Source organism: Astyanax mexicanus, chromosome 6 (assembly GCF_023375975.1).
Source record: "Astyanax mexicanus isolate ESR-SI-001 chromosome 6, AstMex3_surface, whole genome shotgun sequence".
In the NCBI taxonomy this organism is placed as follows: domain Eukaryota; kingdom Metazoa; phylum Chordata; class Actinopteri; order Characiformes; family Acestrorhamphidae; genus Astyanax; species Astyanax mexicanus.
Window position 1 is genome coordinate 38,709,643 of NC_064413.1, and position 21,906 is coordinate 38,731,548.

Genomic DNA, 21,906 nt, shown 5'->3' on the forward strand with positions numbered 1-21,906 from the left:
TATATATATATATATATATATATATATATATATATATATATTCCTTTTGATTTCTTTCAATGGCTAAGTAATGTGTGTAAGACATCGTCATCACATTCACATTCAGAAAAAAACATGTGAGGATGTTGAATAATCACCACCCACCTAATTCCCAGCTCCTTAGCTTTTCCCCATGTACTGAATCTCAATAGCACCCTATCTATTCTAAAAACAGCCGTGTGCATGAAATTGCACATCTATGTCAGCAATGGGTGCACCGTAAAGTAGTGGGGATACAGTAAATTATAGAATACAGATCTCCAGGAGCATTTAGGACCTGGGACCTAGAATGTCTTGTCCTTGGGTTCCATGTTGGCCCCACATATGGATTATTTATCAGTGATAGAGCCCATCAAGGTCAGTAATGGAATCATGTGAGATTAATGTGGGCTATAATAAAGGGGTCCAACTGAAAATCCCAACTGGGTTCCAGTAAAAACACAATTATAAACCCACTCAGAGGTCATGCCCACCTGGAACTCCCAACTGGAACCTATCTTAAGTTCTATCCTTGAGAGTTCCACATGAGAATGTTATCTTGGAAATTGGAGCTAATTCCAGTAAAATGTGGGAGGTGCCGGAATTCGCTCCAGCACAAAGGAAGTCTGGCAACAGCTAGTGCTTATGATTATTCACTGAAGGCCGTTTAACGTCCCCGTCACAAATCTGTCACAGCCGTGGTCGGAACATTGCAGCATCTAAACACAATGTGTTTATGAGTCCACACACACACCTACACACACAAAATACACCTGGAAAGTGTCTGGGAATAAAACAAGTTCGCGAGAATAAACAAGTCAGGCTGGTTCTCCTCCTGTGAAAAATCATGACATCATGTGATTCATCATGCTCGAGTGGCTTTAATCCATAGTGGCTGCATTTTTTCCCAGCATAGAGGGAGTAAGCAGTCTAACCTGTTCGGTATAATGAAACATTTGCCTGAAATTAACCGTTCCTTAGTGTTTCACTGACCTGAAGTAACACCAGCGGTGAACAAAATACACAAGGCATATTCTTAGATTAAAGTAGAAATACCCACATTAAAATATTATGCCAGTAAAAGTTTACATATAATTTTAAGTTTACAGCTTTATGAATAAATGAATAAAAACTTGCTTCAAACGCAGATTGGGTAGAAAGACTCTCTATTCTGTATTGCATGTATATATTTCATCTCTGTTGGCATAGACACATTTGAAATGTTATATTGTTGCACATACTGTATGTTGAACACTTCTATGATAAAGTAAAAATACACAAAAACCCAGTGTCATACTATATTTACATAAATACTGTCCAAAACACCAGTAAAAGGAAACACCAGTAAAATCACATACAATGCTGGGATGGAACATACATTGCAAAATCAGCCCTCATCTTGAGCTGTACTGTCAGATTAAGCTTTTAAAGCAACAGTCTGTAAATTGTGGGGATTTAGGTGTTTAGAGGATTTAGAGACCTCTCTGGTGAGAATGTATAATTGCACACAAGCATGTGGAGGTGTACTTTTTTAAATGCAGGTAAATATAAATAAACTAGGGTGCCGAGAGTGCTGCCACTATGATCGGAGGATTGCTGGTTCTAATCCCGGGTGTGCAGCTTGCCATCAGCTGCTAGATCCCCGAGAGAGCACACATGGCCTTGCTCTCTCTGGGTGGCGATGTCGATCAGCACAAGGCACCTGTGAGCTGATGTATCAGAACAGAATTGTTGGGCTTTCCTCCGAGTGCGCTGGCTACTCTGCAATGCTATATTTTACATTTGTGTAAAATTCTGCATTTTGGACTATGTATAGTTTTGTTCATATTGTTCATTTATAAAATGCTGTCAAAATGTAGAGAGCAAGGGTAATCCTGCCAGGACACAATTGTTTAGAATTAGAATTTTCAAATTTTATAATTCCCCTCCCAAAAACAGGAATACGACTGCTTTCAATTAAAACAATAGTCTTCAGGGCTGCTGCTTTAACCGACTCACAAAAAGTTAAATAGGAAAACAGCTTCAGAAAACAGCTGAAGTGGCAGTGCAGCCCACATGTGTGTTTGTGTGTGCATACAAACACACCACTCTCACGTTTACCACACACACACACACACACCACAGCCGTTACCTGTCAGACAGGTAGAAGACGAAGCTGTTCTGCGACTCCAGCACAAGCAAGTTTCCCTCTGCAGCCTCTGAAGTGCCACACCTCTTTTTAACTGTCCCATAAACAATAATGATCAGAGAAAGGAAAGAGGGAGAACTAACTGCTGTTGGCAGTTGGTGAAGAGCCTTGACCTCGAGGCACTGAGCCAGTTTTCTTATTCTCACACAGGTCCAAAGCTGCAAAGCACTGCTGGATGGGGTTTGTCTCGGCCTGTTGTCGGTTATTTGATTCCCTGGAAGAAAAAGTTTTGTATTTGAAACAAGTTTCCCTTTTCACCAGAACAAGCTACTGATTTCATTTCAACGAAGCGAAGAGGTGCTTATTACCGTCACACTGGCACAGACAGTCATCATACAGAGATCAGCCATAATAGTATCGGAGCACTATGTCATTCTGTGATTACAGACTGTCCTTTAATTTCTCTGAATACCTCAATGGTCAAGACCCCACAAGCCCACCACAGATCAGTTGACACTGACATGGTGGTGGTGTGTTAGTTTGTGTTGTGCTGGTACGAGTGGATTAGACACAGCAGTGCTGCTGTGCAGCCACATTTACAGAGTATGCTGAAGGATATTTTTATAGCAGTAAAATCCATAAGTCAAATAGGTCTGAGCATCTTGGCTGATTGAGCTGGTTAAACTGGTGAAGTTTGATGGTTTATCTGGTCTACAAACAAGATCAACCTGCCCAGCTGGTTGCTGGTTGACCAGCATAACCAGCAAGACCAGCCTGAATGACTGGTGTGACCAACAAGACCAGCATCACCAGCATCACCAAGCTGGTTGACCAGTATGGCCGACATAACCAGCATGACCAGCAAGACTGCAAGTCAAATGCTACATACATTACGCTGATCCAGAGCTGGTTAGCCTGCTCATTTCCCAGTATAGGGTATGTTTTCACCTGCATGATCATCTTATATTATGAGATTAAATTAGCAAAACTCTAAAACTTTTTTTTTTTAAAGGAACATAATATTAAGTAAATAAATGATTTAATATGCTGTGTAAATGTATTCAGTAAACAGTAGCCACTGTTCTCTGTTTGAATGGAGCACTGGAATGTCTTATTTTGGACAATAAGCATCGTTTATCTTTTAAATCAGTTTCACCAACTTTTCCCACAACTCAAGACTGATCATGAGTTTCATTTCATCACAGCACTCTTGTTGAGACCCGACAAGTCTGTGACTAAGCTCTTACGCACCACAGATTTACCTTTATTCTGATGGGTAAAGCTGTTTGGAGTGCTGCCAAATAGTCAATTGTACAACTGTGGCCAATTTTCACGTATAGTAAAGCATTGATGTAGAAATACAGTGGCAGTGAGAAAAGGTTTTAAGCAATTTCATTAAAACTACCTTGTCCTATCAAAATGAGGTGTAGTCAGGCCTAGCTGGACCTTGCTTTAACACTGAAAATCTACCATAGGCTAACTGTGGCTGCTACAGAGATGTTTAACTGCTGTTATAAGGAAACATTTGCTCTTTTTTTTTTAAACAATGGTTAAAAAGTACAAGTGAAATATTCTACAAAATAACTAATTTCGCTTTTAAATCACTTGCACATTCAGTCAGTAGGAGTATATTTTAAACTAAGCGCTCACAGCATGTATTAATGCTTCAATAAAATTCATTTCATATGCATCTCACTCTTCACATGTCCGATTTTCAGATGCTTTCCTAATTAATTTATTGGGCACGAATGCATGATTGTTTCTAGCATTGTTTTTAATTGCTACAAAAATCTAAGCAAAACCAGGTGCAAAATATAACTGTAGTAAATGAATTACCATTAGGCAAAAAAAAAATAATACAAAAAACATTACATTGAATTTTTTACAAATATGTTATGGTGGATATTTAGTGCCATATTTATCTCCACAGTTACAGTGATCTTTTTTTTTTTTAATATACTGTTTGAATGGACTGATGGTGTAATGACAGGAACGATTTTATTGTATTTATGACATCACAACTGTAAACTAGAAAGCAAAGGATTTCTAAAAAGCTTTTTATTTGTGCTTTGTATTTACAGCAATTTCATTTTTCTTCTGTTATTTTTATAGTGACAGGGCTTTTTTAGCTTGGTGATGTTTGTAATTGGTTGGTAGATGAGCTCAAATTTAACAATACTTAACCCTCTGCTGGTGAAACTTTAAGATTAGCTTAAAAAGATTGATCTTGCCATGCTGTTTTATTCAGATCCCAAAAAAAATCCATTGTGATGTATTCTTAATGACTCTTTAAAGACTCTGTGTAAAGGTTCTTACAGCACTCTGTTCTTTACTCCCTAAGTGTCACACATATATACTAAACATCCTCAGGGCATCACAGGACAGTGTGTAAATGTGTGTTTGTTCATCTCACCTTATTTACAGAATGTTGGAGTGTTGGGTTAGTGCTGGAGATAAAACTAACTTCTAACTAACTATATATATATAAATAACTATATTTAAATACAACATAAAAGTATTAAATTTAGCTTTTGAGAGTTTTTTTGTAAAACTTCTGCAAACTTAAGTAGATTTAATTAAGTATTTTTAAACACCTTTTTAATACACTTAAAGTATATTGTAAATGTAGTACTCTGCGTACTGATGCACATATTGTGTGCACTTTAAACAGTATTTAATGCTACTTTATATTTTTTCTATCAACACAATGTATACTTTAAAGCATGGAAATACAGAGAAAGTGTATTTAATGTGTATTTTCATAAAGTATATTCAGTTGAAAATGCACTTTTAGTATTCTTTACCTAATTTGAACATACTTTTAATGCACAGAACTGGTTTTGACCTGATTTCTAGAACAAAATGTTAGGAAATTGTTGTTGTGTTATTCATGCTACATTTAGATTTTAGCATTAAGAAACCTTTAGTACTTTATTTCTTATATTTATTTTTGTTCTTAATTTTCATAATTTAAATATAATGTCTTGTACCTTTTTTAAACATTGTTCTGTATTGTATCTTACATTTATTTATATTCCAATTTTATTCATTTTAATTCTATTATAAATGTCACATTTGTATACTTAGTTTACATTACTGTGTTCTTTGAATTATATTTCTTATAACTTTTCTCTTTCTATCTTTCTGTAAAGCACTTTGAATTGCCTCTGTGTATGAAAACTTTTTTGTAAAAAAAAAAAAACTTGCCTTGCCTTAAAATATCAACAGACATATATATATGCCCACAATAAGAAACAAACATGAATGAGCTGCTGATTAAATTTATCAGATTACATTTTGAAATTGGTATTAGTATTTAGAAATGGGTTATGTGAATAAATATTATTTATCTTGTTCATATTGTTCAATGTACTGACACCTATACCAAGGAACAGTTAAACGCCCCATGAACAAGTGGGAGGAGAGGACACATCTTGTTTTTATCTCATTACTTACTAGAATTGGTAAGATTTAAATAGTTCACCCCCAATATTTAGAGCTGTTTATAACCTGCACACATGTGACAGTGATAGTGCACACAGTGTAGCAGGATGGTGAGAGGAGAGTTGGTCAGGGGGTGGGTCTAATCCTGAAGGACCTCCTACACCTCTGATTCTCACCTGTTGAGAGATTACACTGTTACTCCAGCTCACTCATTCACACCCTCACCTTCTCACTCAGAGAGCTGAGCTGATATATCTTACCTTTTTGTTGTTGTAGTTTTTATGTTAACTGTGCTCCACAGAGTCTGTGGTGAAGCTAAATTGGCTTTTATTTTGCTTTGTTTATGGCTGCAAGGTGCATTGACATCACACAGATGAGTGAAGTGAGCTAGGGGTTAAGGCAGAGTCCACCTTTCACTCTCCTGACCAGCAGTCACCTTCCTACAGGTTCCTGACCAGCTTCTGAGGAGAGAACCCAGGAGGACACGCAGCTGCTTCCATGGCTCAGGAGGAGGGGTGAGTTGGAGACAGTGCACCTGTTTGTTAGTCTGCTAACTCAGTATTGAGTCAGAAGTATCAGCTGCTGCTTCAGCAGCTCAGTATTAGTCTTATATTATGAAGAACAGCAGTGTTTATAACCCTCTGGTCCTGGAGTTTCCTCTGACCTTCATATTTGATTGTTTTCTCAACTTCTTTTCTAAGAAATAAAAACATGGCCAGCTCTAGAAGGTCAAGGTTGTTAAGGTAGATTTGGATCAGCGAAGGACATGTTTATGTTTGTGTTTGATGGCTTAGCTGGTCTTCCAGTCTATATGTTTGACCAGCATTACCAAGCTGTTTGACCAATATTGACCATGCTGGTCCACCAGCATGAATAGCAAGACCATGCTGGTTGACCAAGATTGATACCCATGATAACCAGCAAGACCATACTGGATCTCAAAGATTGACCACCAGCATGACCAGCAAGACCATACTGGATCTCAAAGATTGACCACTAGTATGACCAGTGAGACCATACTGGATCTCAAAGATTGCCAACCAGTATGACCAGCGAGACCATGCTGGCCAAACTGTATGCCAAAAAATCTAATTTAACATGCACTAAACTGGTCAAGATCTGGTGAACCAGCTAGCTTCCCAAAGTGTGTATTTTATTTTTTTTTGCCTACATGACCAGTTTCTAATAACTTGACCAGTACAAATCATCTAAAATCAACCACTAGCTGGTCTTCAACTGGATGTTTCAGCAGGGTTCACCCTAATCAAGCCTAATCCCCCTAATCAATTAGGTGTGTTTGAGGTTTATTTGAAGTTTGATGTGTTAGGGGATACCCCAGGACCAGGGTGGGGTGTTGAGGGGTATTTTCCAAAGCAGGATTTGTCAGTTAGCCAGATATAAGTTTAAGTTGAACTTGAACTAGTGTTTACTTGATCTGTCCAATAATTTGTAGACACCTTTTTAAATGAATGCATTGAGTTGCTTTAAGTTGCAGCTATTGCACAATATTGTAAAAAAAATTAAATATAAATATTCATCAAATATGAGTGATTCCCTATTACAGTTTAATTTGTTTTAGATCTTGTTTTTTGGTCATGAATCAACTCTGAGAACTAAAACTTCAATTCAGTAGTTTTTATTTGTAGATGTGCCAAATTACTAACAAATGAAGCCATTTAGAGCTATCAGTATTGTAATATAGATTCTTTTATATTTACTCAAAACCATGCTATAATTAATGAAATAATTTAGTTAACCTCCCAGCACTAGTACACACACAGCTTCACACTATAATATTTTTAAAGAAGTATTGTCAATATAATGGACTGATGATGCTCTAACATCCTGACCTTGCTAATGCTCTTCCCACTGAATGCAATCAAATCCTAACTGCAATGCTCTAAATAGACTCTTATATAACTCTAATATAACTCTTTTTAAAACCCCTGATTTTGGAAGAAACAATAAAAGAGCAGGTTACTAAATACAATACTAAATTGTCTATTTAGTGTAGATCTGGGGGTGTATCTGCAGTAAATTGATATAGCAGCTACACTCTCATATGTACTATGACGCACTGATGTGTTTGTACTTTCCTACAATTTGCGCAGCTGAATTAAAGATTTTAACCTAGATCCACTAACATCCTTTTGACTTCCACATGGCAGTATCCATATCCACTGGGATAATACATTGTGTGTGAGGACAGGACACTGGATGGCAATGTAAAGGGAGAGCTATGGGAATAGCAGGTACTTGGTGCAGCTCTTTGTTGACTCTGCGAGCCCTCAGGCACCGAAAGGTGTCAGTTTTATTTAGTGTAGATGTCTGGTTTGGAAAATAGGGTCACCCTTGTTGAAAGATGGTGTCTAATCAAGTGTCAGACCATAGTTTGAAGCTGAGTTTTTTCAGCCTACCAGGAATAAAAAGCACTTTACCAGATTTACAGATATACAAAGCATTCTCTTTTACAAATTTGGTCTGGAGATTTACATAATGTTTTTTTACCAATGTATCTTTTGTGTTTGACAGTTTAACAATTGGCAGTACTAGTGCATCTCAAAAAAATAGAATATCATTAAAAAAGTTACTTTATTTCAGTAATTCAGTTGTGAAACTGTGAAACTTTATTATATTATATATTATATAGAAAATATATTATATAGATGTATTATACACACAGCAATCTATTTGAAGCGTTTATTTCTGCTGACAACTTTTATAGAGATGCAGATTTTATTTTCCAGCATGGCACACTGCTCACAGTACCAGTTGATCTCTTATAATATACTCTAATTTTCTGAGACACTGATTTTTGGGTTTTCATTGGTAATCATCAACAATAAAAGAAATAAACGCTTAAATAGATCACTCTGTGTGTAATACATCTATATAATATATGAGTTTCACATTTTGAACTGAATTACGGAAATTAAGTACTTTTACAATTAAATTCTATTTTTTTAGACGCACTATTATCTGTTTATACAGTGGTCAGCAAGTAGCTTTTAAAATAAAAAGGCATTAACTTATTAACCTAATATTTTGTTGATATTGCAAAACATATTGTTATATTACAAAATACAAGATTTTTTAAAACAGATTCAACATGACATTTATAATGCTTTCTGTATATTAAAGATTGAAGTAAATGATAGTACTGGACAGATACAAACTGCATCTGGTAGATCAGTCATGGGAAATGAGAACAGTGTGAATTTTCATTTTGTATCAAGCAAGTTGTAGCACGATGTGTATGATTTAACTGTGGTGATGATCCATGAAAATCCCTATGATGCTAAAAGCCCTACTTTCAATATGCCTTCACTTGTTTTCCATCATGGTTTTCTGAATAACAGGTTGTATTAGTACTTTTAATTCACTAGGAGTAAAACAAATGATGTAAGAATGTACAGAGTCTGTGTGTAAAAACACAGTGTCACAAGTCAAAACCCATTAAATTACAGGAAGGAAAAAATTTTTTTGTTGTGACTAAAAGTGTCTGATTTTGCTGATTTGATTTCTACTCATATTTTAAATCAATATTTATTTAATATTTTAATTTAATTATATATATTTTATTGGAAGTTCACACTTGATAGTCATGTGAATTGGGCAGCCACACACAGACTGTAAACTCGACAGTATGGAGAGAAGCAACACAGTACTGTGAATGATAGTGATTTTCATTCGAAATGTCCCAATGAAATTCACAACATCGGAGATTTGTATCATTAATTCCAATAACAATCACTATAGGATAAAAATGTAAAATGTTGCCCTGCTTGACAGTAAAGTCCTGACATTCATTATATGAGTATGGTGAATGGCTCGATTTGTTCAAACAACAAAATATCAGTTTGCTCATGACATGACTTGCCTTTGAAGACATGACCTCATTATATGTTCCAATATATGCAAATGTACTAGCTGTGTTGTCTGTGTGATACAGTAAGCGGCTGGTGGTGGTGGTCCCCAATGAGACGTCCTTTCCATCACGTCGTGTCTATACCAGTGAAGATGAGGCCTGGAGGGCCTACCTAGAGAATCCTCTGACTGCAGTCACCAAGGCTATGATGAGCATCAATGGAGATGAGGACAGTGTGGCAGCTCTTGGTCTGCTCTACGACTACTACAAGGTCAGCTGGAAAAGCTCTATTGGGAAACTGTCTGATGTCATATCTCATAAAGGTTTTGTGTTGCACAATAAAGACATTCAGATACATTTTCCTATAAGAAAGATGCACTTATAACATGTAGTCCATCTCCATTGATGATTGGGTTTGAGGTGTTTCACTGTATACAGTAAAATAAATAAAACCTTCTGACTGAGCATGTTACATAAATGTCAGACTGGGTTTGATGACCCAAGATATCACACCAACCATGTTGTATTATTCACACTTATCTGATTTGGATGGATTAAAACAGTAGCATGGTTCAATAGAACAGTTTAGAACACTGTAAATGTAAAGTTAAGTATTGTCTCCTTTTTGGGGTGATCTACTTTCACAGGAATAAGTGCAATAAACGTTTGTAAATTTATGACTTTAGTGCCACATAAAATAATATACTAGCATAATAGTGGAGACATTTTTTTAAGATAAATGACTTTCTATTTAATAAAAATATACAGACAATGGAATTGGAATTTTAAAAATGTTTAAATATCCTACATAAATTAAATAAATGCACTGTTGGCATACCACCTCATTCACCTTCATCTCTGACCTAAGTAATATTAAGGTCATCAAAAATTGTTCAGGTCCTGTCTCAGAACCCTTTAATTGTTCTATAATAAGTGTTTCTTTTTTGTAATATACTTTCTCCTTCTTTCTATACCCATCCATCCATCCATCCATCCATCAATAAAAGCCTTATTTCTCTAAAAATGATGATACCTTTTTTAAGCAAACTTTTTTTAACTTAGTGAAAGTCAATGCATGTAATTCTTTTCCAAATCATTTTGGAACATTTCAATGAGTCTATTCATCATGAAGCAATGCAAAGAACAGCTACCGGATAATATTATGCCAATAATTAGTAGTAACTGCAGATGCAAGGCTTTTACATGTCGTCAACAATACACAAATATAATATAAATATGGAATATAGAAGACCTTTACATGTTTCCAACAACATACAAATACAATATAAATATGAAATTCAATATGGAGTTACTAATTCAATCCTGTTTTCTTTTTACTGTTGACCGCCAGGTTCCTAAAGAAAAGAGAGTTCTGCCTGTAGCTAAAATCCCAGAGGAAGACAAGAGGTCTGTTGTGCATCACACACTCACTTGGACACAGTGATTAAAAATACTTAATATTTACAAAAACTGCATTGCACATTACTGTGTCTTCCAGCTGCAAGATGCCTTGCATAATATCTCTGCACACATGATAACTCTAAACCCAAAGCTTATTCTCATAGTTATATATGTTTTACAGGTTATGGCATGGAGATGTGGACTCAGTGGAGGAACGTGTTCAGGCTGCCAAATCTGTGCCAGTCAACCTGTCCCTCAACGCAGACTCCCACAGCACAGAGATGAAGAGAAATTTATACAGCACACTGCCAGCTGAGGGGGGAGTAGTGGCTCCTGTAAAACCAGAGTATTCAGCACTGTCCACTTCTAACCAGCAGCAAGAGGAACAGCCACACCACCGCTTACCTTATCAGCAAACCAGTCATGAGGCGAGGACCATCACCCATAGCCGTTACATGAAGGATGAACAGAGGAGCGTGCCGGATAGCACCTTTGAAGACTCTTACACCGGAGAGAATGTGGTGAGAGCGTCTAAATATGTAATGTTAAACATTCATTGGATAGACCTAGGCCTTCAGTTCGAGTCATAAATGTACCAATTCTGTCAATTGTCAGGCTTCTGTGATAATGCTAATATTAAGCTAATATCACTATAAGATTCTAAAGGTTTATTAAGCAAACAGTAAAGCACACATTAGATTAAATACAGGTATTTGAATCCTTTTAAATATATTACATTTTTATTTTAAGCTTAGAACAGATATATGTATTTACCTTTTATGCTAGAGTTTATAGTGACTCTTTTAGGAAAGCCACTGCAGAGCCACTGCTGCTACTGTTCTCCATTTTATTAACTGGCTGGTTAAGCTACTGCTTGTTAGCCTATTTATACGTAAAATGCATCAATGTGTGTTTGATAGACATTTCAGGAAGAGACTTGTTCACACTACATACAGACACAAATCACTTACATTTATGAAATCAGCGACATGAGCACTGAACTTGGTAATGAGAACGCAGTCTAGAATTTCCATTATTTTCCATAATGTCCATTCATTAATACAAAAAATTACAAAAAAGTGATTCAGAGTGCTAAAATCATGATTGATCTGATGCGATATGCATTCATTTCTTCTCATGAAGTTCTAACCTATAGGACAGTTTACCTGTGCACATCAATCCAGATACCACAGGTGGAAAATGCTGAATGGACTATTTGAAATTGAAGAATGTAGTTCTTTTGTTTCCAAACAAAACAATGAAATAAGAGTAGTGCAATACAACACTATTTCAGACTTCAAACACAACAAGCATGAAGACATACAATATAAATATATTATTTGTAGTTTCCAGAAATGATTAGTCCTAGAGGTATTTTTAGTGCTCGCATCAGGCCTAATGTGATATGTGGTGTTCTTTGATTTGAACAGAAATTCAGAGTACCAACATCCCTAGCATCCCAAAACACCCTCTATCAACAGCCTCCAGTGTAAGTACTGCTGTCCCTTTTTAAGTCCTTTTTTAAATGAATACATTCTTGCAAGGATAAAAAGAAACACACTTATATTTACATTCATTCTCTCTGGTGCAGAGACACCTTCCAGTACAGTATAGAAGCGAGCCGATCTGTGCGCCAGAAGCAGGGTGAGGGGCCAATGATCTATCTGAACAGAGGGCAGTACTACGGCATCACTCTGAGTGAGTCGGGGGCAAGCAAGGGTCTGCGTCTTCCCATCAGCAAAGTGCGGGTGAGTTCTGCTTGGTTGTAGGACTATTCTCAGTCCAGCAGTGACACTGCTGTGTCTGATCCACTCACACCAGCACAACACGCACCACTAACACAAACACCATGTCAGTATCACTGCAGTGCTGAGAATGACACACCACCCAACTAATAGCTGCTCTGTGATGGTCCTCTAGGGTCCTGACCATTGAGAAACAGTGTGAAAGGAGGATTACAGAGCATATGCAGAGAAATAGAAGATCTACAGTCTAAAGAACTTCAAAGTGCAGTGTAGCTGGTAAAAAAAGAGTGTAAAATCAATAAACAATGAGGTGGTCATTATATTCTGACAGGAAAAGAAATTATACTCTATTTAATGTATTGTTGCTCATTGTTCTACTGCGGTGCTTCTCGCAGAGTGTGGTGATGGTGGTTTTTGGAGAGGATAAGTGTCGAGACGAGCAACTGAAGCACTGGAACTACTGGCACAACCGTCAGCACACTGCTAAACAAAGAGTGCTGGACATTGGTAAGGGAATGTGTACACTGTCTATAAAAATGTTTGTTAAAAAAAACCCTCTACTGAAGGCACTGAGCCACTTGTAGTTGTACCCATTGCTGAAACAAGTGTGCAAATGTCTATATGTACTACCTATAAGTTGGGGAGTTGGAGGTGAGCAGGTGCCCCAATACTTTAGTCCATTAGTGTAACTGTTTGTCATGTCTTATTTCAGATTCTTGGGGTATCATTCAAGGGGAATCCCCACTTTGTTCTCAAATGTGTGTGTGTGTGTGTGTACATGTGTACAACTCCTGAACCTCATTCAGTGGCCTTTTGCCTTCCCTGCATATCATATCCCGTTAAATGCAACACTAGTATAGGGCTTAGGGCAGTGAAATCCGTCACCTTCACTCACAGATGGGAAATGGAAAGACAGTAAAGAATAGGGTCAGTCCTGAGACATGGGGGAAGGGAAACACTCAAAGACCACTATAGGGGTCTCACCAACAGCAGTTGGCAGACCTACAAGATGTAGTGTCTGGCTTTTTTTGGAGGGCTTGGAACCTGATATGTCTTAAATGTTTTATTTGAATAACAGTATCCAGGGATTTTTTCCTTAGAGCCTGAAGCTACAGATCAGGATTTGAATAGATATTTTAACCGTTGCAGGGCGAGGTGCACATAAATAGAAACAGTCTCAGGTCATGAAACTCTCGGGACTACCATCATGGTAAAAGTCTGGCATTTGTTATATAATGTTTACACACCCAATCAGTTACACTTTAATATTCGTGAATTTCAATTATTTAACTTCTAATCAAATACACTCTTTTTATGTGGTTGGTTGATTGTGGGAAATCTGAATGTGAAAAGAAAAATTAGGTCCTATTGTTCTGCCTTAGTTGACATAAGCAAAGCAAGGGATCAGATTTTGTTTTAGATGGTTGTAAATCAAAAAAAAAAAAAAAAAAGTGCTTAAAAACGATTGTAAGACAAACAGGCCTGAGGCATGTCACCAGTTTTTGATAGCAACTGTCAAGATTTATTAAGAAATGGCACATCTGGGCAGCTACAGTGGTCAAAATGGGGTCTAAAGAACTATCTAAAGGGAAATGGCCATATTCTGGTAAAAAGGCTGATCAAATCACAAGTAATGGTCCTTAGTTACACTGTGCAATTATATGGATAAACGTAATCCTCATGGAAGAGTCTTAAGAACAAAACTTCAACTTTAACTTTAAAACATAATACAGAACATGTAAAAAAAAATTCTAACATACTTTGGGGTTGTGTTGCTCCATGTATCATTTACAGTACAGTACAGCACAGGAGGAGGGAAGAATTGCCTTCCACAAAATACCAGCAGATATATTTCATGCAGAGGGATAATAATATTTTATTAGAGACCATTCGCAAAGAAATATGAGAAAAATCCAAATGCATTAACAGTTTCTCCGCTACAAACAAAATTGTAAGCTGTAATCTCTGTTTAAGGTATTAAGGACATTTAAGTCCTGTTGCTGAAGGATGTCTCAGTGTTTGCACAGGACACATTGATGATTTGGATTTTTTTTGTGTTATGATGCGCACTGTACCTGTGCATTAAAATGAGTGAACAATGTTTACTGATCTTCAGCCTGTCCATTTTTTTCTGTCTAGCTGACTACAAGGAAAGCTTCAATACCATTGGGAATCTTGAGGAAATCGCCTACAATGCTGTCTCTTTCACCTGGGATGTTACAGAGGAAGCTAAGGTGAGATTGTAGACCTGTATTAAAACTTTTTGTGTACTATTAATGTGTCAATAATTTATTCATTTTGTTTTTTTTCTTTTTTGTGCACTACTTTAATTAGCGACTGTCCTTTAATTGGAGAAATAAAAGCAGCATTATTGAGCATCGCTTTTTAAGATCTTTTAAGCTTTAAATGATATGTGATTTAATACAAACATAAACCTTGCTTGTAGTATACAATAGGGGTTTAGATTGGCGTGGCACCATGACACTTTTTTATGTTTGATACTGACATGTCAGCCTTTAGTATGTGCTGATCCGAATATCACTCAGATACCATAGTTATTTCTCTATAAAACCAAGCTATTAATAATGCATTTGTCTAAATGCACTTTACTAACATATTCAGCTAATATTATAATGAAATTGTTAAACAAATATTAATTTTTTTATTTATATATTTATGATACAGTATTCAGATATCATAGAAAATAAAAAAAAAGTGGGAACGTGATGTGCAGTATACATATTGCAGATTTTTAAGATGCGTAAACATTAATCAGTCATCAATATAGTTCTCTAACTGTTTTAGTAGAAGTAAAAAAAATATACAAAATGTATCAAGTATATGTGTGAATAAATACTATGCCATAATTAGCACTCTACACATTGGCAATACATGTATAGTAATGTAATATGTGGTTTGAGATGCAGATATATTTTTGCTACATTTGTCATATTAAGACAATATTTGCTATAATGATCTGATCTCTTCACATTATTTGATTAGCAAAGAAGATATGTTAAATAATGGGTGGCTGGAAATCTCTGTGGAAACACTTTAATGAGCCCTCAAAGACAGATACCCACAGATACAGGCAAAGCCTAGTAAACACTAGGATGAGAGGATTATTAATAATGTTATGATACATTTGCCCCCTATGAAACTAAAAAGTTTATTCTGGTATCCAATTATCAGCTGCAAAGGCTCTACAATTAACTCCTGACAGACAATCTTTGTGATACAACCTTATACACACCTTTGCTCAGATGTGCATTAAGCATTATGGGAAGGGTGCATAGTGTACACTACAGGCACTTGTTGTTTTGAACATGTTTGTCGTTTATTAACTGATGGCTGTTGGACGTGGTCATGTGACCATGAGAAAAAAGTGGTTCTCACAATATTACTTCATAAGCCTTCTTGTCAAACAAAACCTGCATGCATGGACACGAAGGCAGAGAAGTCAGTCAGTGGGAAACTATTTTCACTCTGGGCAAAAAGATTTCCCACATTTCATCTCTCAAAAGCAGTTTTTCCAGTGTCTCTTGAAACATTGGCGTTAGGCAATTTACAGTTGGAGGCATTTCATTGAATGTCGTTTAGCTTATTTGAATAAACTGTGAGCACCTGCAGTAATGCAGATCATCCAACAGCTGACGTGTTTTTTTTAACCATTTATAACTGATCTAGATTCTAGAGCGTAGATTTAGCTGAGTGACGAGTAATGTATGTTGGATAAATGCACTGTATATCTAAATGTTTGTGGGCATGCCTGCAAATGAATTTCTGACGCTGATGTGCAAATGCACACTCGCAGACACGCAGCTTGTCTAGTCCCTGTAGAGAAGTTCTGTTAATGCATGTTCCTTCTCCTTTTTTCGTAGGTGTTTATCACAGTGAACTGTCTGAGCACAGACTTCTCCTCTCAGAAGGGAGTGAAAGGGCTTCCGCTGATGATTCAGATCGACACTTACAGCTACAATAACAGGAGCAACAAGCCTATTCACAGAGCCTACTGCCAGATCAAGGTCTTCTGTGACAAGGTTGGCAAAAAATTTTCTGTAGGTTTTGAGGCTTATTTGCCAACATATGCTTAAGACCATGCTTATGAGTTACAATCATAGTTAAACAATTGTTGCACTCAGAAGGAATCAAGCAACAGGAATGCAACTTGGTAATCAGGCCAGACTGTCATTGAGTGACTGTGGGTGGCATCTTCCATGATGAGTGCCACTGTTGTCTTGGTGGAGATGACCAGTGGGTCTGTGTTTGTTGTCACATGCTCAGAAGGTGTGGTTTCATGGTGCAGGAAGCCTGATCACTTTTAGTCTTTATTACAGGCACTTTGACATTCCAAAGTTATGTTATTGAAGTTATGCAAACAGTGGCACAGCTATTTTTTAAATGCACACTCTGGTAGGGAAATTCTCATCTGCATACTGCTATCATCTCAAGAGCTTGCCTATGTCTTAGCCATACTAGGTCATTATTTCTGATATCCTTTATCTTCCTTACGAATAGCATTGTAAGTGGCATCTAACTCTATTACTGTAATCATAAGTGTACTGTTTTTTGTATGCTAAAAATTTCAGAAATTAACCATGGTTTATGTATTGTGATGAGTTACTCCTGCATTCCTGTTACACTACAGGGGGCTGAGCGTAAAATCAGGGATGAAGAGAAAAAGCAAATCCGGAAGAAGGTGAAGGGTCATACACCTGGAGGGCACGGTCATAGTGGTGGTGAGTCAGGGTCATCCATGTACATATTTGTAGAAATACCTGCTTACCGAAACATTCATACATTTTTCTAATTAGCCAAGAGTGTGGCCGCAGTGCAATGCTATGCAATCATGCAGATAAAATACAGGCAAGCAGCTTCAGGTGAAGTTCTCATCAACCATCAGGATGTGGTGCTTTCTTAGAATGTTACAATAAAGAAAAAACATTCAGTGAGCTGCACGTCTCAGGATGTTGATGAGAGAGGGCGATGAAGAATGGAGAGACCGGTTGGAGCTTACACAAAGGCTACCGTAACTCCATTAAGCATCTCAGGATGCACATCATCTTGAAAAGCGACATCAAGATCAAATTCCACTTTTGTCAGCCAAGAACAGAAAGCTGAGGCTGCAGTCAGTACAGGCTCACCAAAAAAAGCAAAGATGGACAGTTAAAAACTGGATGAATCTTAATTTCTGCTGTAGCACACTGATGTTAGGGTCAGAATTTGGTGCCAAGCAGCACAAACTCATGGCCCTAACCTGCCTTGTTTTAACTGTCCAGCTTGATAGAAGTGGTATAGTGGCGAATGTTTACTCAGCACATTTTGAGTCCACAAATATCAACCAATCATTGCATTCACAGCAGAATTATCGTCAGCCTGTGGAGAATATTTATTTGGCACAGTATGGATCCACTAACATCAACCAATTACCACTTAAATGCCTTCAGTGCCACTCAATTTTAATATTGTTGCTAGCCATGTTCCTGGCCACAATTTATCCATCTTCTAAGTGCTACTTTAGCTTCACAGACATGAAGAACCACTGGACATTGGCAGTGTTAAAGGCCATGTGTAATGTTTACATGGTACTCTGTAACTAAATGTGGGCCACAATGATATAAAACAAATTCTACTGACCATAATCTTCAGTCTAAATGTACATTATTGGGCTGTGTGTTACATATCAAAGACACACCAGTGATCATAGTAAAAAAAAAAAAATCCGGTCTCTCTCTCTCTTCTGTGCGAGTGAATACAGCAGTTAATATTCTGAAAGCATTCAAACAGTTGCACAGTCTGGCATATATGCACTAATTTAGTAAAAAAGAAAAAGCAGCCTCATCTTTAATGATATAGTCATAATGAAGCCCTGAAGCCCAGACATGGCCTTAAAGCTGTTCATGTTCTTGGCAGGAGACTTGGCAGGAAAAGCAGGAGCGTATGGAGCAGCACTGCAGAGGAAGTCAGACATCACGCTTTTCAAATCCATGATGGATCTGGAGTCCCAGCCTGTGCTTTTCATCCCTGATGTCCACTTCAGTAACCTACAAAGAGCTGCACAGGTGAGCCCTGCCTTCTGTAGGAGAGAGGTGGAAACAGCCTAGTTGCCATGTGCAATTGCTGTACAGGGTCAAATAAATTACTTAGCAAAGTCATTTGTTTTCTGCTATGTTCTATTACAGCCTTATTTTTCAACCTTTGATTGTGTGTTCACAGATGTTTGGTTTTGGTACTGAAGAAGCGGAGAGTGATGGGTAAGTGCTATTCTTAGGGGTGGGGAATATAAAAATACAAAAAATACAATATTTAAAAGTGATTTTGTAATAATATTTTTCTTGGTGATATGAAAATATTTTATTAATTTCAAGAATATACTACTGGATTAAAGTTTTATTTAGTATATCAGTTTGAAACATTCAGTAGATAAAAAATCAATCTGTAGACAGTGAGTAGCCAAGACTCTGATTCCATTTAAAATAATCAAATCAAATCAAATCAAATTTATTTGTATAGCGCTTTTTACAACAGGTGTTGGCACAAAGCAGCGTTACAGAAACATGATTACAGGACAAAGAATCAGGCAAAACATTAAACATAGAAAATACAGAATACAGAACCCCCAGTGAGCGCGGAGGCAAGGACAAACTCCCTCAGAGCTGCAGGAGGAGGAAGAAACCTTGGGAGGACCAAGACTACCACTGGTCAAACGGCTTTTAAATTAAAATTTAAAAAGTCTTTTATACATCCGCATAGGTTTTATATATTCAGGAGTATAGTAACGCCACTAATGTCTTGGATGTAATCTGTAGTGGAGAGTAAGATGGATGATGAGCAGCTGATCTGTGGTGGGTGGTGGATGGAGAAGAGCTGACTTCAGAAACTCCATCAGTCTGGCCGGACATAATAATAATGTAACATAAAAATAATGTAATGTAGCAAGAAAATCTACCAAAATGCAGAATATTTAGTGTAATCATATAAACTGCAAAAATAACAAAATTCACAGTAATTAATAGACTGATTTGAATAGAATACTGTTATTATCACAAAATTAAAGTTAAAATATTCCTGTGTTACAGTATATTGTGTACAGTACAGTATGGAACACCCCTAACTGTTCTGTGAATAGCGTACAGTGCATGAATTAGTGAGTAATGCCTCATTAGTTGATTATTTTATTTCACTATGCTGGTGATGGCACAGTTTTGTAAGGATTGCTCAGGTCAGGTTAGGCAGAATATCCATTTGAACATGTTTTTCATTGCTAAGTGCTAAGTTATTATTCATTTTACAAAAAAAAAAGTAATATAATATAAAAACTGAGCACAGCGATTTGACTCTTATTCAGCGTGGTAATGAAGAGGCCATTAAGAGACACAGAAGACGATATCTGCCCTTCCCCAGCCAAGCAGAGTAAAGGAAACACACCAAGGAGAGGTATGTCTGTACACAATGCTGCTGTGTTAAATTAGATTCTGATGCAATTAAAAAGATTCTCTTTCTGTAATAACCAGTGACCATTTCTCAACAGTTCTGCTGTATGTTAGGAAAGAAGCTGATGAGGTTTTTGATGCATTAATGCTGAAGTCTCCAACAGTGAAAAGTCTGCTTGAGGCTGTAAGTATATTGTACAACATGTATGCATTATATGCTTTGGATTAACCTATTCATAATTACAGGTTTTCACTTTTTGTTTCTCTAGATATCAGGCAAATATTCTCTTCCAGCTGAGAGGATAACTAAAATCTACAAGAAAAGTAAGAAAGGGTGAGTTAAATAGGCATCATACTAAAGATGTGGTTTAGATTGATTTAGCCATTACTAATGAATTACCACCTATATGTTATTGATTACATGTGCTGCTACAAGTTTGTTATGGGCATTAAAATGGTTCATCATTGGTTTAAATGTTTTAGCATCCATTAGTTTAAACAAAATTACTCAATTAAGAATGATCTCAATTGCTTTTTAACTAATTTTGGTTGTATATTTATACTAATCTTTGTTTTCCCCTCCTTATTTGGCCATTAGGATTCTTGTCAACATGGATGATAACATCATTGAGCACTACTCCAATGAGGATGCCTTCATACTTAACATTGACCCTCAGACAGAATGCTTTCACGTCACACTTACAGAGATATAATGAACATCCCGATTATGATGAATTAATTGCCCATGTCTGCTGAATGTTATACCAGCCCTGTCCTAAGCCCAGTCTCAATTTTCTCACCACTCAGAGCAGCACGTCTTGAAGTAGATTCTGTAAAAGGACAACACTGAAAAGATACAGGATTATTTCAAATGCACTCTTAACTAATGTGTGATTGCACTAGCATAGGATGACAAATGCCTCTTTATTTTGTTTTTTGGTTTTGCTGTTTTTTAAGCTCCCTCTCCTGCTCAGTGGTTAAGCAGCAAGAATTAGGTCTGCAACAAGTTCCTACAAAAGAGTTGTTCCCAATAAGTTCTGCTTCATCATTATGAATACTGGGCATCGAGTGGCATGCAGATTTAGAGCACCCCGATAAAAATGTGTTACTGTGAATAGTAAAGCAAGTATAAGGTGAGCTGATTTCCAGGAGGCATAATGTTGAAGATGCAACAGTTCTTTTGTATTGTAAACATTATTAATTGAAACATTTTAAAGTTTAAAAAATAACAAAAAAGAAAAAGAGACAGAAAAGCACCAAGTGCATCTCTTTCTGAAGGTTTCTGGATTTACTTTTCTAGTAATATAAGATGTTCTCTAGGAACATTCTCTTGGTTTTCCACTCTTCAGCTCCTCCACCACAGTTCCTGTTAACTGCCATTTCGTAATAATGATAAAAACTGAGGAAACATCTTTAATGATGTACTGGATGTGTATATAGATTGTGTTTTTAATGTACATGTTTTAATGAGTAATTTTCAGTTGATGTAAATATGTTTTTTAATAAATGTAATAAACTCATAAGCATCTTTTTCATTTAATTTTCTACTTCAAATGTCTTGGTTTTACCTACGGATATGCAGAAACTATTGCCTTCTATTAGGCCCACAAAACATAAACAGCAATTTTATCTTTTGCCTTTTTTAGGATTGATAATTAAAATAATAATAAGGCTTTTTAATGTATTTTTGACACATTTTCCTGCCAGATCAGTACCGAACAGTAATGTAAACATTTATTGATCGATTTTACTGACCTATTATGTTCTGTATTGTTTACCAGCAAAGTGAAACAAGAAGCTGCCCTGAAAAAAACAATGCTTAAGAGTTTGCCATTTGGGTTGATTTAGGAATCACTCCAAATGTAATAA

General features: G+C 36.6%; 1 protein-coding gene across 1 annotated transcript; it reads left to right on the forward strand.

Moving 5' to 3' along the window:
* The first annotated feature begins 5,744 nt into the window (after window positions 1-5,744).
* Window positions 5,745-21,560, forward strand: grhl2a (grainyhead-like transcription factor 2a). Its single transcript, XM_007250452.4, has 16 exons — window positions 5,745-6,105; window positions 9,543-9,729; window positions 10,810-10,865; window positions 11,041-11,380; window positions 12,290-12,348; window positions 12,451-12,607; window positions 13,000-13,111; window positions 14,744-14,838; window positions 16,486-16,644; window positions 17,253-17,343; window positions 18,518-18,666; window positions 18,821-18,858; window positions 19,953-20,041; window positions 20,136-20,221; window positions 20,307-20,371; window positions 20,636-21,560. Exons 1-16 carry the CDS (start codon window positions 6,089-6,091, stop codon window positions 20,748-20,750), a joined length of 1,815 nt encoding a protein of 604 aa, XP_007250514.3. The 5' UTR covers window positions 5,745-6,088; the 3' UTR covers window positions 20,751-21,560.
* Window positions 21,561-21,906: the final 346 nt, after the last annotated feature.

Excerpts from the sequence above, each read along its gene's own strand:
- grhl2a (XM_007250452.4), top strand. Across the intron at positions 10,866-11,040 it reads ATCCCAGAGGAAGACAAGAG|GTTATGGCATGGAGATGTGG; the intron begins GTCTGTTGTGCA and ends TATGTTTTACAG. Across the intron at positions 11,381-12,289 it reads CTTACACCGGAGAGAATGTG|AAATTCAGAGTACCAACATC; the intron begins GTGAGAGCGTCT and ends TGATTTGAACAG.